Source organism: Sapajus apella, unplaced genomic scaffold (genome assembly GCF_009761245.1).
Source record: "Sapajus apella isolate SASKATOON/1434 unplaced genomic scaffold, GSC_monkey_1.0 scaffold15, whole genome shotgun sequence".
In the NCBI taxonomy this organism is placed as follows: domain Eukaryota; kingdom Metazoa; phylum Chordata; class Mammalia; order Primates; family Cebidae; genus Sapajus; species Sapajus apella.
Window position 1 is genome coordinate 31,333,364 of NW_022436955.1, and position 17,558 is coordinate 31,350,921.

The following is a 17,558-nucleotide window of genomic DNA, read 5'->3' on the forward strand; positions in this document are numbered from 1 at the left end:
TTCAGTGCTGTGTGCCCATGGGCCTGCCTCATGCCTAGTCCTTAGACTGCTGCCCACACCTGTCAGAGCTCAGCTGGCCTTTGTGCCCTGGTACAGGAGGCAGAAAGCCTGCCTGGAGCTCTGTCTGTACACGGGGCTTGTACGATGTGAGGCCCTCCTACACAGGTCAGAATCCCCTTGTTCAACAGGGCCCACCCCAAGCCTCTGATTTGTGGGGGTGGGGCAGGGCGTGAGAATGAGCATTTCCAGCAGGTCCCCTGTCACTGCTGATGCTGCTGGTCTGAGAATGCAAGTCCCAGGATGCTTCCTGTAGATTCCTGGTTAATTCTGTTCACTACGTGGGCTCTAATTTATCACCTTGTTCCTCATGAGCCTTAATGAGCGTGCTTCTCAGTCTTGGCCATACATTGGGTCACCTGGGGGCTCCTGAAGGTACTGAAGGTGGATCCTACCTTGCCTCCACTGATAGCATTGGACTTGCAGGGCCTGAGTTCGCTTCACTGCCTCTGTGCCAGACCCCACCCTTGGCCCTGGGCTCCCAGCGCTGAGTGAGGGGAGGTGTGCCCCTGGCCTGGGGGAGTGGACCCCTGAAAATCTCTAGTGCCTGGTGGAGTGAGGCAGGAATGGTGTTGCCGACAGGAACTCCATGGACACAGGCATGGATGGGGACCAGCAAACTGGGGCACGCCTGTACCGATAATGTGGATGTGCTGGAGTGTGAAGTGCAGGGCGTGGTGCTGTGAGCCGTGAGCCCCAAGAGGCTGGCACAAGCTGGGTCCTGCTGGATGCTGAGGCAGGAGATCCCTGGGAGGACAGGCCAGGTGGCCACTATGCTGCGGTCAGAGTCCCCTGCAGTGCTGAAGAAAGGCCAGGAAGAATTGTTAAGGCCTGGATGAGGCCAGTGGTTGTGGGAGGGCTCGGTGTGACCCAAAGTGCGGAGGAGCCACCCATTGCTGGGCAGCTCCGTGTGGGGTGGAGGGCGCAGCTGGCCTTGGGTGCACTGGGTCTGGACATTTGCACACTGGCCCTCGCGTGGGGCCTGAAGCCTGTGGGAGGATGAGCTCCACAGCTGTCCTGATATTGCTTTGAGGTGGGAGCCCGAGGAGGACGGAGATGGTGAGCGGCAGTTCCCCCAGAGCTGGCTCTCACCCTAAGTCAGGGAGGTTCTCGGTGTGGGCACGGGGAGCCCACGTCATCCCTCCTGGAGGGTCTCAGTGACACTTTGACATGATTTTGACTCATTGTTTGAAAAACAACTCTGAATTCTTGTTGAGTGTTCACTTTAAAAATATCTCACCACGGAGAGCTCAGCTAAGTACGGTTTAGCACTGTTACGCCTGCGAGAGGCTGCAGGAGTCTTTGGCAGTGTGGTGGCTCCAGCTGAGAGCCTCTGCTCACCATCCCCGCACCATCCGCGCACTGGCCCTGCATTGCCCGTGTCCCGGTGTGGGTGATGGTCGGGGAGGCCCATGAGGGAAGCTGCGCCCTTCCTGCTGCCTGCCTCGGGTCCTCTGCTTGTGGTCTCCAGGTCCCAAGTCCAGAGATGCTTGTTGTCACTAGAGACCACCTCCATCTGACCAGAGTTCCAGTTAAATGAGCCTCTGTGCTAGGAACCCTGGGAACTTCAAAGACAGTGGGTCTCATGTAGGCCGTACCTACCCCAGGTCCTCTGCTGTTTTTGGATTATTGAGCAGCCCTGTAATCAGCTGCTTGTCCCCTCAGCTCGTGCCCTCTGCCCGTGCCCCCTCAGCTCGTGCCCTCTGCCCGTGCCCCCTCAGCTCGTGCCCTCTGCTTGTGTTGGTTTAGCTCGGACCAAGCTGGGCATGGGCACCTGCTCTCTGCCTGGGTGACTGGGCTCTGCTCGGTTCTCCACCCTTCCCTGTCACTCCTCTGCCCTACACTCCCTGCTCTGGCCACTCTGGTTCCCTTACCTTCCTGGAGCATGTGTCCCCTCCTGGCCCAGGCTGGTGCTGCTCTCTGCTCTGGAATGTTCTCCGAGTTCTTCCCCTGGGTGGCTCCTTCTGTGTTTCCTGCCTCGGTCACTTGTTCTCGTCTGAAGTCAGCACTGTGGCCGAGAGCCTGTCTCCCTTCACTTGCCAGCCGCTGTCTGTGGCACTTGGGAGTCAGGAGGGGTGGGCCGAGGTCCTGCACTCCAGCAGCTGCCGAGTGGCTTCCGCAGGTGCTCCTCCAGCGCCCCGGCGGCTTTCACTCCATTTGCACTCCTTCACCTGGGGCTCTGTGGCTGGCTGGGGCTGAGAGCCCGCATCAAGCAGCCTCTATATGGGATTGAGGCTGATTCCCGAGGTCCCAGCTCATGCTGGGTAGCGTCTGAGGGTGTCACCCTGGCAGCGCTGGTACGGAAGGATCTTGCAGTGGGACAGTTCCCACTTGCCAGCGTGGGCCTGTGCAGCCTCTGCTTCCCAGCCACCAGTGGCCACAAGCAAATCTCTGCCCCTTGCCCAGGCCCCCACGGCAGAAATTTTTAAAAATCCGCCCTTCACAAGGACAGACACAGGTTTGATCTGACTAGGAAACCTGTGGTGTGTTAAGGCAGCACAAGTGGGGAGCTGTGTCTGGGGCCTCCCGTCTGTGCGGGAGAAGCATGCGGTGCTGGGGTTACGTGTTGTGCAGGCGCCACTGCTATGGGGCTGCCTCGGCCACCGTCCTCCCGCATCTTGGGTTTCCCCTGCAGATTCCCATTTAAGCCTTCAGTCCTGTGGAGTCCATGACCATCTCTAGCCATGGTGTGACCAGAGTGTGGCTTTGGATCTCAGAGACTGTCCTGCTCCTGCCTTGGCTTACATGCCTCCTCTGTGCTCTGGCCTTCCCCTCCCCACAGATCCTGACTGGAGTGCTGCTGGCCAGGGCCAGCGCCGCAGTGTCTGATGGCATTGACCTGTGCCTCTGAGCAAGGGCTAAGATGCCGAGCTTCAGACCCGGTGCCAGGCACTTGGCTGTCCCATAAGGATTTATAGATAACTTCATAAAATCCCCAAAGTTGGAGCCTCTCACCTTTCCAGCTGTGGCCTCTGGACAGCCCCTGCCACGAGACTGCATCCGTTGATTAGCCTTGAGGCATATGTTTCATTTGGCTCTTCAGGTCCAGGTGGAATGTAACAGTGGCTGACAGATGGTGTGACAGATGCACGTGTCTGAGCCCACGTTCCAAGCACCATCCCTGCACTTCTCAACGGTCTCTGAGCTTTGATACTTCTTATTCACCTCTTATCCTGAATTCCAAAAATTAGAGCTGTTTTCTATCCTGAGCTACGGCCAAGAGCCCAGCCACCGTGCCCTGCCCCCATGGCGGTGACCAGCCCTGCCCTGATACTTCATGGAAATCTTCTGTGTTGGGGAATAACATGTTTTGGCGAATGAGGCTGCTTGTGAAGGGAGCCGTGCACACTAGGACCAGACGGTGGCCATGGCTTCTCAGCTGTGCTCCAGGCTTCCTGGCTCGGCTGGCCCGGCTGGCTACCCTTTTAGGAGCCGGAAAGTCAGTGTTGGGACGTTTCAAAGTAAAGCTTACAGACATTTTGTGGCGGCGATGCCCAGGGTGGCATGATTGTGACCTGGCCCTAGGCCGTGGAGACTCCGACAGAGGGTGGAGGCCTCCTAGGTCCTGGCCCCTCGAGGGAGGTATTTAGGTGTCCATCCTTCCACAGAGGAGGATGTGCCGGGGGAGGGGAGACTCACGGCTTTACTTTGGTTCAGCTTCAGGGTCAGAATAGAATGTTGGGGAGCTGCTGAGCCTCCGAGCTGGGGTGCCCGTTGTGTGGTTTATGATCGTGTGTGCAGCTTTCCTCTGTTGCACGGGAAGGCTTTGAAAGGGGGTTTGACAAGCTGTCAAGCCTTTCACCTACTGCATCGGTCACCACGAGGACAGCCCGGAGAGGCCACTATGCAGAGAAGGAGTCTGTGGTTCAGAGACAGTGACTTGTGAAGGGTCAGCTAAGAAGCTGAGAGCTGGCTGAGGGCTTGGCTTGCTTGGGAGAGAGGTGGAGAGGTGTGGGGGTGCTGGCACGCGTCACTCCCTGGGCAGGCAGGTGGGAAGTCCCGCTCCGTCGCCACGGGAGTGTGCTTTGCTGGCAAGCTCCGGCTTCTCCAGGTGCCTGGCTACCTCTCTTCTCCTTGTGGAGTGTGCGCCTGTCCACGATTCCTCGCTGTGGCTTTGCCGACGGTGGAGAACGTGGCGCATTCCCACACCTGAGTACGCCGCTGTGGGCCGCTGTATTTTAACTGCCCTGAGAATGCCGGTGTCCAGGGCATGCTGTGACTTATGCTATGCAGAGGCAAGGGCTGGCATTGTGTCCATGGGGCGGGCGGCAAGCCAGCTGCTTCCACGTACTTCTTGGTGGGAGTGGCTGGCTAGTGGGAGAGCATCCCTGGCAGTGAGGCGTGAGGAGCCCTGGGGAAGGTTCCGCTCAGCAGGTGATTGGGGCAGATACCAACTGTGTGCAAGGATATTAATACTTCCAGGGTCCCAGGTCCAGGATTAGCACAGTGTGTGACTCTGTTGGTGCTCAGATCCCAAGGCCCCACAGGCACCTGGCCCTGCTGCTCCCATGTCCCCCTGCCCTGCCCCCAGACGCAGCCTTGGCTTTCTCTTTTTGTTCTTAGTGACCTTTGAGGTCACAAGATCACAAGGGTTGAGTTCCACATGATAAAGGGATGTGGCAAAGAAGGAACTTTGGCTATGAGGAAGAGACAGGATTCCAGTGCTCTGAGCAGGTCAGGGCAAGTGCTATGCGCAGACCCCAGGCTCACTGTGGAGCTGCCTCAGGGAGGCGTGAGGCTCACAGAGCATGGAAGGGCAGCGGTGCTGGCCTGGACTCCATGGGGAGAACGGCAGACCCGTCGGAGCTCAGCATGTCCTGCACGGAGCCATTTTCTCATACCAGGCCGGGCCGACCCTCAGCAGTGCAGAGGGCAGTGGGGACGTGCTGGGCACCGTGGGCTGTGTGGAGGCCCCAGAGCCTCTTCTCAGTGCAGAGTCCTCTAAACATAGGAACAGGCGGTGGCTCAGCATTCTTCCAGAGACAGATGTGGCAGGTGGTTTCCTTCCAGATGTGGCCAGACGTTTACATTTTTATTTTTTGAAAGCTTTTCACCCTGCTGGGGCTGTGAAGAGAACCTGGTGTTTGAGACTAGAGCTTGTTTGATGTCACCTCTTCCAGCTGAGGATGAGCTTGGCCTGTGCTCCCGCTCGGGTCTGGGCGACATCCGCTGGGGGCTACGGAGGCTCCTGCTGCTGGGCGCACGCTGGCCAGTGCTGTGCCAGCCGTAGGCAGGGCCGTCCCGGGCGCTGCAGATGCCGGGGCACTAGGTGCGCAGCGGGGCGGGCTGAGCTCTGAGGGCTGGCCTTGAGTGCACGTTCGCCAGGACGCCGCCTGCCCGCCACAGTCGTCCGTGTGAAATGGATATAAGGACATCTCGGCCCTCTGGGGGTGGCGGCGTCGTTTCCGTTCCTCGTCAGTGCTGTCTCTGGCAGCAGTCGGAGGCTCCAGTGCTCTTGGTGACTGCATCGCAAGTTGGGAGGGGCCTGCCCAGCTCGCTGGGCGTGTCCGAGCGCAGTGCTCTGCTGCCCTGAGTGTGGCCATCTCAGGACCCTGCCTTCTCTCTTTCAGAGGATTACCCCAACGGCACCTGGCTGGGCGACGAGAACAACCCCGAGATGCGGGTGCGCTGCGCCATCATCCCGTCCGACATGCTGCACATCAGCACCAACTGCCGCACGGCCGAGAAGATGGCGCTCACGCTGCTGGACTACCTGTTCCACCGCGAGGTGCAGGCCGTGTCCAACCTCTCGGGGCAGGGCAAGCACGGGAAGAAGCAGCTGGACCCGCTCACCATCTACGGCATCCGGTGTAAGTCGGGCCCTGCCTCGGGGAGCTGGGTCAGGACCCGCGTTTCGTGCTGGGGACGCTGGCGTCAGGAGGGCCAGCCTGGGGCTGTGTTTCTCCAGGCAGTTTGGGGATCACTGCTTGAGGGGATGGGTGCCCGGTTGACTCTGATGTGCTTATTATGCATGGCGTGCCCGTGCCAAGGCATCTCATGTACCCCATAGCGTTTGACACCTACAGTGTACCCTTAAATTAGGGTGAAAACCTCCTCGCCTCCTGTCCTCAGGCCACTCTTGAGGAAGCGGGAGAGCCGGGGCCGTCCCTGCCATCCTGCTGGCTGTGTTGACAGGCGCTGAGCCTCTCCGGAGCGGGCGGAGTGCGCCTGCCTCCTTCCTTCAGAGGGCTGGGGCTCGGCAGCCGTGCCAGGGCCAGGAGAGCTCCAGAGCTCGATTTTCATGCCCAGTCCAGCCTGTGACGTTTCCCCCCCCATGAAGAGCAGGGCTTGCTCCAGTGGCGATGGCGGTGTTGTCCTTTGATAGCGTTTGACGGACGCTCAGGTCCTCCTTGCCAGCGTCCATGGTCCCTTTGCTCCACAGAGCCCACCTGCTCCAGAAGCCGCCTGCCTGGCTTCTGAAGTGAAGCATTAGCGAACGCAAGCGACACGGGGCATCTCGCGGGAGGGGCGCCTTCCAGAAATCCGGGTTCTGGAGACTTGCCGCAGGGGAGCGTGAAATGTGAATCCGATCTCCCAGTAAGGCGAGCTAGGCGACGCACCCCGCGCCCAGGTCTCACCATGCAGGGGGCCGCCGTTCCCGTAGGAGAGAGCCTTGCTCCTCCGGGAAGCACGGTGTGGCCCTTGAGCCTCTGTCATAGTGGAAGGGCTCGGCTGTTGAGTAGTTGCTGTGGAAGTAGGGTCTGAGCGAGACTGAGGGTTGTGCTGACTTCAGGTTTTTCTGGAAGCTGCTGAGACGTGGCGCCCAGGTCCCACCCACACATGTGTGAGCAGGTCGTGGCATCTTCTCATTGCCATGTCTTGGCCCAGGCGTGTGCCCTGGCTGTCAGACTCTGGCGGGCGCCCGTCCTGGACCCTGAAGGTAGTCTCAGATGACTGCCTGGGAGATCACACGCGGGGGCCCCTCACGGCTTCTCAGGGGCGGAGTAAAGCAAGTCACAGAGGAACAGAGGGTCATGGGGCAGGTGTCACTCACAGCCTTCTTCTGAAGGGCCACATGGCAGGTGATTCAGGCTTTGTGGGCCCTGGAGTCTCTCTTCAGCCCCTCAGCTCTGAAAGCAGCCACAGATGAAGAGCATGGCCATGGCTGTGCTGTGACAGGACACTGCCTTCAGAGGTGGGTGGCAGGCCCACCGTCCCCTCCTCAGCTTTAGGGCATGGCGTGGCCGAGAGCGCACATCTGCGTACCTGACCACGTGACGTGCTTGTAGTTTGAAACCCAGGGGTTGCTTTGTGCTAGTGCTGGGCGTGTGGGTCATGGTATGGAGTGTACTGAGATGTATAAATAAGCGTGAGAAACAGCAGACAGAAGCATCTGTCACCTGAGAGGTGGCGTTGTGAGGTGTCACGGAAGTGTCAGGCTGGGCCACGGTTGGAGGGGAAAGGATGGTGGCATGTGGGGTGAGCGTGCCATGCATGTGAGGCAGTGATGTTGTGGGGTGGGCCCTGTTCCCAGGTGAGGTGGGGTGAGCGTGCCGTGTGGGGCGGTGATGTTGTGGGGTGGGCCCTGTTCCCAGGTGAGGTGGGGTGAGTGTGCCGTGTGGGGCGGTGATGTTGTGGGGTGGGCCCTGTTCACAGGTGAGGTCGGACGAGCAGGCCATGCTGTGTGGGGCGGTGGCATTCTTTGGTGGGTCCTGTTCCCAGGGGAGGAGTCCCTGCTCCTCCAGCGAGATGACAGGGGCATCGGCTATGAAGCTGGAGGGCGGCTGGGTCTGATTTGGGAAGTCAGGCTGAGGCATCATCTGCCATTTGTCGTTTTTTAAATCAGGCACAGAGAATGTTCCGGCAAGGTGACGGGCATGAGAGGGCGATACTCAGAGCAGAGCCTGTGGCGGTGGGGTGGCCGTGTCTCTACTCAGGGAGTCTGTGTGGGGCGGTGGAAGACACTGCATGGGGCAGAGTGGGGCCAGCACCGACTCCATGCGTGTTGTGGCCGTGAGCTGACCTTCCCTGCTGAGCTTGCTTGGGAAGGGCTGCCAACCTCGATGGGGGTCTGGAGGCCTGAATGGTAGTGGGAGACTGGCATGGGCTCTCCTGGGCCCGCCAGCTTTGGGGCTGTCCCCCAAACAGCCGAGGTCACTGGCTTGCTTACCAGGCTGCCGGACCTCATGGCTTGGGGCATGCTCATGGCTGTTAGCATCCAGCCTTCTCCTTGGCACTCATCGGCCCCCTTGGCAGCTCACTGGCCAGGCAGTGTCTTCTTTTTTTTTCTTTTTGAGATGGAGTCTCACTTTGTTGCCCAGGCTGGAGTGCAGTGGTGTGATCTTGGTTCACTGCAACCTCCGCCTCTTGGGTTCAAGCAGTTCTCCTGGCCCAGCTTCCTCAATAGCTGGGATTACAGGCGCCCACCACCATGGGCTAATTTTTCTGTTTTTAGTAGAGACTGGGTTTCACCCTGTTTTCCAGGCTGGTCTAGACTCCTGACCTCAGGTGATCTGGCCGCCTTGGCCTTTCAAAGCGTTGGGATTACAGGTGTGAGCCCCTGCACCCAGCCGCAAGGCAGTGTCTTGTGGGACAGGAGCTAGAGCTTACAGGATGGAGTTAGCGCCTATAATCGTGACCTGTGTGACCATAGGCCCTTGCTGTGCCTCCCTGTTCCCAGCTCCTCTGGTGTCCACATGGGGAGGAGCCCTGCTCTATGGGCTGAGAGAGGACGGCCTGCCGTCACACCTGCCCTTGCGGGCCGCAGGTGACACCTGCCTGGGCTCACTTCCTCTGGAGTGAAATCTGGGTGGAGGTGGGAACGGGAGCCCTTCCTTCTTTTACCCTCTCAGGCCACGTGGACCTGTGTCGCGTGTGCTTAGGTGGAATTGTTGAAATGTTCAAAGCATTACTTTACCTTTTCTCCCTGTGGCTCAGTTTCATTCTTTGTGATTGTTGGCCAAAAAACAAAACAAGTCAAATAAATGCACGGAGCAAACCTCCCCAGCCCCAGCGCAGGAGCGGCATTGGCTGCCTCGCCCCACCTCACTGCTGCTGCTTCAGAACCCGCAGTGACGCCTGTGGCCTCAGCAGTCAGAGCCTGCTGTCCTCACCCAACCCGGGCAGCTCCGGAGGGAGCAGATTTTGATTTAAGTTTCTCCTTCTTACTCGTCAGCAGAAAGATTTTGTTTCTTTTTCTGAAGAAAAAAGTCTGTATTTTGGAAACACACTGTAGGTAATGTCTCTAAGTACCACCTTCCTGAAATGAGGAAATGAGCTTTCGGAAAGAGGGAGAGGGAGAAATTTGCTTTTTGGGGTGTTGGCTTTCTTCGAGTTCCCAAGGATTGCTGGACTCCTGGATTTGGGCAGCTAACATTTGTGTCTGATGCAAAGGTAGCTTATTGTCGGAACTTTGGAAACCTTGGAGCATTTTCCTGAGTGATGAGCTGGAAGGACGGCAGCACTCGCCTGCCTGTTTTCTCTGAAGGGAAAGTGGGTTAGTTCTTAGGATTTCTACCCATGGCTCACACAGGCCTCTGCCTGGACTGTGCATCCAAGCCGCCGACCCCGATCTGAGGACTTTTCTAAAGACTGCTGTCTATAGCCATGCTACCCTGAGCACGCCCGGTCCCATCTGCTTCAAAGAATGCTGCTGTGGGTGGCAGGTCCGCACGACGCCTCTTAGCAGTTAGAGATTGCATTCATTTGCACAGAGTAAAAAGCTATGCATTCAAGCTTGACCTGTCAGATGATTGTAGTTCTTTTTAAATCATTCACTCCAAGGGCAGGTGGTATTTCCTAGCCGGAAGCAGCGGCTGCCAGGGGCCGCTTCGCCTGCCCCTGTCCCTGTGTGGGCAGGTGTGCGTCCTGGCCCTGTTGTGTCTTGCAGGGTGCCTCACAGGTTCCCGTGGCCACTGTAACAAAGCTCCCAGCCTGGCTGGCTTAGAACAGACTTGTGTCCTCACACAGGTCTGGAGACCGATGCCTGAGATCGAGGTGTGAGCAGGGCCACGCTTACTCTGCAGGGTCTTTCCCTCTCCCAGCTTCCGTGCCGGCCGCACCCCCCAGCCTCTGCCCGTGTCCCCCATGGCTGGCTTCTCCCTGTGTCTCCTCGTGTCCCCTTCTCCTCTCCTTATGAGGACAGTCACTGCATTTGGAGCCCTTCTTCTCCAGGATGACATCATCACAACTTAGATAATCACATCTGCAGAGACCCCAGTTCCAAGTCAGGTCACAATCTGGGGTCCTGGGCAGGACATGAGTTTTGTGGGGACACTGTTCAGCCCAGGACACAGGACATGGGTTCTTTTGAACTTGGGCGGTCAAGCGCTTGTTTATTCTCTAGGTTCTCTGTGGGGTGAAATGGTGATACTGTCCTATATGCATCTTTAAGGGCAGAATGTGGACTCCACACAGGGGTGGGTGTTTGTCTGTCGGCCGTGGGATATTGAGCCCCCCACAGTGACCTAGAGCTGGGAGGAAGGTCTGGTCAGTGTGGGCTCCTGGCAGAAAAGTGGGCGAAGCCTCCTCAGCAAGTACCCAGATGCTGTGACCTGGAGGTGGCCCTGCAAGTGGCTGTGATGGGCTCTTGTGCTAACAGACCGAGGACAGGTGTGACCCCACAGTCTTTTCTCATAAAGGAGTGAGGCAGCAGGCTTGGAGAAGGTGGCTTGCTTGGCCTGGGGCTGGACGTGTGAGGGGTGTGGGCTGCATGCTGCCTTGGGAGGGGGCGTGCCGGCTGGCTTCCACCTGGCAGAGGCTGCGAGACGCCTTTTGTTTCTCGAGGCAGCGCTCGAGTCTGTAATTTCAAGAAATGAATTGTTGGCACTCCGTGGCGTGCTGCACTTTCCCTTGCACTTGAGATGGGATTAGCAGGGGTGCTGCTTTTCATTCCTTTGTGACTGATAAGTGCATGCCACCCACGAAGGCGCAAGATTACAAGCCCCTCTGGTTCTCTCGTCTCGTTTCCCACAGCGCCTCTCATGGCCACACAGAACGAGAGCTGGGAGTCGGCTTAGGATTTGAACCGCCAGAGTCAGGGATAGGGGTTCTGGAAAGTGGGAAGGCAGTTAACGGTGATGGGGACCCTTCAGCTCTTTGGGGACCGTAGGACATGTCTCCAGGAAGGGAGAGGCACAGGTGGTGGCAGGGACACTGCCTGGCTAAGCCTGGAGGGCAAGCCTGTCCCGGCCTTTGGGGGGCCTTGATGGGCGTGATGTGGGGATATGCCTGGGGAAGGCAGGGACTGAGGCTGGACAGGGTGGTCTGCTGCCGGGTGACACTGCGCCGCGGGGATCCCATGAGCCTCAGCAGCCGGATGCCGAGCTCTTCTGTTCTCCTCATGTCCTGGGCACTGCAGCGGGGGAGACTGCCTATAGCGACATTCGACCAGGCCTTCCCACCAGCGGGGGCCGTGGGCGCCTTGGGCTGAGGGGGCTCAGGACAGCAGAGGCACATGTGTGGGGTGTGCGTGTTCTTCCCATCTCCCCAGCGCCTCTTGTGGGTTCTCAGGATCCGCTGAGGGCCGCTTGGTGGGGCTGCTGCTTCTCCACCTGGGTGGGCCCCAGTGTCACCTCGGTGGCGGGAAGCGTACACTTGAAGGTGGTGCTCACTCCTAACTGGTAATAGGACTTGGACACATCACACTTGTCCTTCTGGCTTTTGCCTCAAAACCAAGGTGAGAGTAATGAAATTCTTACTTCATGAGGCTTTTTTTTTTCAATGTCCATCAAATAACATGAGATAAAACACTTTAAGTGGAAAATGGCTGTTAAATTCCATCAAATACCATGAGATAAAATGCTGTAAATGGAAAATGGCAGTTAAATGCAAGGTGATCTTTCGATCCCATCACAATAGGATTTTTCCTGCTCCCTCTGTTACGTGCAGCTGCTCAGTGCTGTCAGAAAAGGTAGAAAAAGCAGCACCTGCAGGAATCGGAGCCCCTCGCAGACCCTCAGAGTCCCGTGGGCTGCCCAGAAGCGGGCTATTGCCCCAGCTGCCGTCCGGTAGTGTCTGCCGGCAGCGCCTGCACCGTTTCCTCCCCTCCTCACCCACCGCGCTCTGTGGGAGGCACTCGGGCGCTGGTTTGTTCTCTGGATCTCCTTAGTGGCTGTCAGGGGCATTTGCCCAGGCTGGGGCTTGAAATGTGGATGGAGGGAATGAGTTAACGCCTCAGGACAATGTAAACTCAGGAGGAGAGGACTAGATGAATATCTGTATTTTCTTCAAAGGGTATGAGCCAGGGTTTGAACTGGCAACTTGATTGATACACAGTTGAATTTAAATGTTAAAGTTTTTACTCATTTCTCTTAACCTGTACCGCTGTGTGTTTTAGGTATATCTTCTTCCCTGTGACTAACCTGTTTTTCATTTGTGCATGGACTCGGTTCTCCTGGAGGGGATGGCCTGAGGCTAGCAGGAGGGCAGTTCTGAGGACACGTCTTTGATTGACTCGTGCTCTGAGGGTGTATCCTGCCGGTGGGCTGGCTGCTGCTCCTCTTGTCTCCTGCAGCGGCAGCTGGCCTGCGTTGCATCTGAAGTCAGCAACTGGGCTCTCCGGAAGCCATCTAAGTGGCGTTGTGAAAGTTGGGTTTCACGGTGACTGTGGTGCAACCCTGGCCATAGCTGGCTCTATGTAAGGATTTCGTTGTGATTTTAATGGTTGGGTTCTCCTGTGACCACAGCCAGCGGCTGGGTTCCTCTGCCAGCCACTAACGTTGCTCAGCCTGGGGTTTCCTGAGGCATGCCAGTCACCCGCCAGCATTTGAGTGGTGCCTGACTATTTTGGACATGACCTGAATATCGAAACCAAAGAGCTGCTGCTGTATGCTTTTATGCATGAGGGTACAAGAGTGCTGCCGAAACACTTGAGGTTGTTCTTCCCTCTGATCCTACAAACCCCACCCTCCCGGCCAGCTTCTTTTTGTCTGGAGCACAGACGAGTTGGTTGTCATTATACAGACGGTCAGACATGTCTCAGGTATCTACAAAGTTAGGAAGCTTGTTTCCAAAACCCGAGGGATTTTTGATACCTACTATAGTACTTAAACCCAAGCACTTCTTCCTCTGTGTTGATTATTTCAATGTTTTAGTCTCAGTGGGAACAGATTTTTGGGGTTTGGGCCGTAGGGTCCAAGCTCGATGCTCTTGGTAGTTGAAACAGGACACTTTTCAGCTTCATCTTTGTATTCCTACAATTTGTATTTTCCTGTAAATTCATGAAGTTGCAGAGCCAGCTTGGGAGACCACTGTGTTGGAGAGCCCTTCCCGTGATTCCCGCACCCGTCCTCACTGCAAGGAAGGGGTCCTGTGGCTTAGTGGGTGGTGGCCGGGCATGCAGCGGGGCCTGGGTTCGTCCTGTCTCCTGTTCCACCATGGCCTCCGCAACCTCCGTTTTCTTCTTGTTGAATACTGGACATCTCTGGATGCTTCTCAGGGCGAGCTGAGAGTGCTCTGTAACGCAAGTGGTAGAGAACTGGGGGTCCCAGGGCATTCTCCGCCATGTGCACGGTGAGCCCCGGGTGGGCCTCAGCCCCACAGTTAGAGTAGCTGTGCCCACCTGGCCCGTGGTGCAGGGACTCCGGGGATGAGGACGCAGGCCTGCCCGTGAGGGGCGTGTGCCGTAGCTGAGAAGGCACGGGAGAAGGGCGTAGAGAACGGCTTAAGCAAGCCTCGGACTTGAGCAGCGATGGGAGGGTGACTTACAGGCCGTGGTAATCACTGTTTACAACACCCATGGGTGCAGGTGTTGTATTTGACCGGAGCGTAGAAAGTTACCACAAGACAAAAGTATGCCAGATTGCAGGGTCATTTATTATGCTGGCGACCACAGAGGACTCACGTCTCTCCAACCTGTGGTGCCAAAAGGAGGGTGCCATGATTTTTTATACCCGAAAAACCACCTTGGGAGTGGGGGTGAGGGGCGGGGATGGGGATGAAAAGGCTTCAGACATTCCGAGGGCTTGTGGATTCTGTAAATTACCTTCTGGGCAGAGATGAGGGTGGGGGTCTCCGGACATTCCAAGGGCCAGGGGACTTTTGTCATTCCGTTTATTACTTAAGTGGTTTACAGAAGTCAAGATAAACATTTGTTTACACATTATCTGGTTAAGGTGGAAATCACAGACCTTAGTTACTTATTACAAGCCACAGGAGCCAGGATGGAACTAGCTTGGGCTGCTTAGTCTGGCAATTGCTGTTAAGCAAAGGCTAGCAATTCTGGCAGTTACTGATAAGAAAAGGTGAGCAGCTTTACATAGTTTTGAAGAACAAACAGCAGTTCTATTTACAGAGGCCAAGGACAGTAGTTATTGTGAGGAGAATGGGGCAGCCATTTCAACTTATCTACAAACAGTTTTGCATTTTATAAAATAGTTTTGCTCCGGTTCTGGCTCTAGGCCAGCACAATATCACACAGACACCATGCCAGGACGTTCTGGGTGCCTGTCCTGCCCACTGCGCGAAGCCATTCTGCGTGCCTGACCTGCATGGGTGGAGGAAGGCCCCTGTGTGTGTGAGGGAAACAGTGAACACTACATATGTGAATTCTCCACACACTGGAAGGTGGTCAGTGGTCTGACCAAGCAAGTGGGAGGAGGGTGGGAGCCCAGCAGGGCTGGGACTGGGAGGTGGGAGGAGGGTGGGAGCCCAGGAGGCCCAGGAGGGGCGGGTGGTTGTCAAGGAGGATGGTGGAGCCAAGACTTGAAGGGAGGGCGGTGGCCGAGCAGGCCTGAGTGAGCAGAGGAGTGACGAGTTCTGCTGCAGCTGTTGAGGTCCCTGAGCTCCTCCTCTGGGCACTTGATACAGTAGGTGCTGAGTTCAGGGCAGAGGGAAGTTGGAGCATGGGAGACCTGGGAATCCTGTGAGAGCCTCAGGTGTGCACCTGGTGTGGGCGGCCCAGGTCACAGGAATGGGGAGTTCAGTAACTGGAAAGAGTGTGTCATGATCGGGAGCCCTGCCTGTGGGCCACTAAGTACCTTCTGTGCAGTGGGCCTTTCTGGATCCTTTGCAGGAAGATGGGGCCAGCCTGGTGGGCAGGGGTGCCTGGGGGAGGCCTCTGCAGTGGGCCCAGGCTCTGCAGCCAGGCATCTCCTGATGGCCGTCCCCAGCAGGCCTCACCGCTTGTCCTTGGATGTGTCCTTTCAGGTCACCTTTTCTATAAATTTGGCATCACGGAATCCGACTGGTACCGAATCAAGCAGAGCATTGACTCCAAGTGTCGCACGGCGTGGCGGCGCAAGCAGCGGGGCCAGAGCCTAGCGGTCAAGAGCTTCTCGCGGAGAACGCCGAACTCATCCTCCTACTGCCCCTCAGGTAGGCCTCGTGCTGCGGGACAGGCTGCCCTCCCCTGCTTGGGGAAGCTGGCCTGGTGGCACTCTCAGGGCTGTCCAGAGTGTGGCTGGCAGCTCCAGCAATTGCCAGGAACCGAGGCAGGAGTCTGGTCCTGTGCACCTGGGGCAGTGGAGCTGCAGCACCTTCGGCCTGGCCCTGTGCGCCCTTCTGCAGACAGCCTCGGGCCCGCCCCAGGCTCCTCCGGGAGGGACACGGGCCGTTGGGCCTCTTGGAAGGTGTTGTGAACGGGGCGAGGAGGGCTAGGCCTTTGTGTGTGGATGCTGGCCATTGTATTCTCATGGTTTGCCTGGTGACTCCAGGTGAAGGAGTGGGTGGATTCTGAATTGTGCTTTATTTTTACTTTGAGTTCATGGCCTTAGTTGGATTTAAGCACAAGATAGTGGGAACAGTTCTCTTGCAGTTACCTCTCAGGCATCGCTGGGAGAATTTTCACTAGGGATGACAATGTGACTTGATACTACCTTTCACCCAACACATCTCAAAATAGTGTAATAAGTATTTGAATGCAAACTATTCTTTGAAAAGTCCCCACAGTGGCTGCATTGGCAGCGGCTCTTGGAACCTGAGCTCTGACTGGGGCCGGGTCAGGATGCGAGGGCAGCATAGACAGGGCCAACTCTTCGATTCAGTGGAGTCTTTGTTGGCCAGTACTCTGTTCTGGAAGGGCTGCGAGTTACAGACCACATCACCTGGCATTCTCCCGGGGTCTCGTTCTTTCTGAAGCTGGCTTCAGGAAGTGGTTTCCTGGGCTGTTTTGGTAGTTATCAGATACTCAGCCTTAGCTGCTGCCCAGGGGCTTGAGGACAGGAGGCGGCTGGCTGTGGTGCGCCACACCAGTTGTGTCCCAAAGCAGCGCTTTGTTGAGAGACGTGTTCTGAAGAAGCTCTTCTATTCTAGGCCTTCTACTATAGTTAGGGATTCTGCCTTGGGTCTTTAGAGAGGCGGCAGTCCTGGGACGTGGGTGAAGGCATCAGCTGAAATACTGTGTAGCATAGTAACCTGCGGCCATGGAAATGGGGCTGTGGGAATATTGCTCATGACTTGAATTATGCCCTTGGCATAATTCATAGCCAGGCAGCAGAGAGTGGACGTGAGAACTAGACTTACGGTGTGATACCATTTTTTTATTGCAAAGATACAGCTATATGTGGAAGTTGATTAAAAATCTATGTGCGATGATTCTTACAGTGTCTGTCTCTAGGTAGTAGGATAATTTTTGTTTTTCTCTTTCATTATAGTTTTTCATTTATTTCCAATAAGCACTGCATTAGTTTTATAGTTTTTAAAAATGCCGTTTAAAAGCCAGAGAGGACAGTCATGGTGGTTCACGCCTGTAATCCCAGCACTTTGGGAGGCTGAGGCAGGCAGATCACCTTAGGTTAGTGGTTCGAGACCAGCCTGGACAACATGGTGAAACCCTGTCTTTACTAAAAATAGAAAAATTAGCCGGGGGTGGTGGTGCACACCTGTAATCCCAGCTATTCAGGAGGCTGAGGCAGGAGAATCGCTTGCACTGGGAGGCAGAGGCTGCAGTGAGCCGAGATCACACCACTTGCCCTCCAGCCTGGGCAACAGAGCAAAACTGTCTCCAGAGAAAAAAAATTTTATTACGTTACTTTAAAAATTGTATTCAGTGCAATCTGTGTACTGTGGCAATTTAATACCTACTGTTAGCTATTGGTGAAAAAGTCGTGGAAACCTTTTCTTTTCTTTTTTGTTTTTTTTTTGAGATAGTCTCGCTTTGTGGTCCGGAGCTGAGTGCAGTGCTGTGATCTCAGCTCACTGTAACCCCTACTCCTGGGCTCAAGCGATTCTCCTGCCTCAGCCTCCCAAGTAGCTGAGACTGCAGGCGTGTGCCAGCACGTCTGTGTAATTTTTGTATTTTTAGTAGAGACGGAGCTTCACCATGTTGGTCAGACTGGTCTCAAATGCCTGACCTCAAGTGATTCATCCACCTCAGCCTTTCAAAGTGCTGGGATTACAGGTGAGCCACCACACCTGGCCCGCTTTCCTTTAATAATCAGAAATTTTATGTTTTTCATTTTTCTCCATTCATTCATATCAGCATTCGACTTCTCTCACAGAGTTTCATCTTACTACGTTTTTTGTTTGAGACGGAATCTTGCTCTGTTGCCAAGGCTGGAGTGCAGTGGTGCCATCTCAGCTCACTGCAGCCTCTGCCTCCTGGGTTCAAGTGATTGTCCTGC

At 56.2% G+C, this 17,558-nt stretch overlaps 1 protein-coding gene across 14 annotated transcripts in view; it reads left to right on the plus strand.

Moving 5' to 3' along the window:
- The window catches only part of BANP (BTG3 associated nuclear protein), a 122,591-nt gene that overhangs the window by 57,333 nt on the left and 47,700 nt on the right, over nt 1-17,558 (plus strand). For all 14 annotated transcript variants that reach the window (XM_032284649.1, XM_032284653.1, XM_032284654.1 and 11 more), the window contains 2 exons: nt 5,628-5,867; nt 15,145-15,312. In XM_032284649.1, the coding sequence (XP_032140540.1) occupies nt 5,628-5,867; nt 15,145-15,312 (408 nt within the window). The remainder of the gene's footprint in view (nt 1-5,627; nt 5,868-15,144; nt 15,313-17,558) is intronic.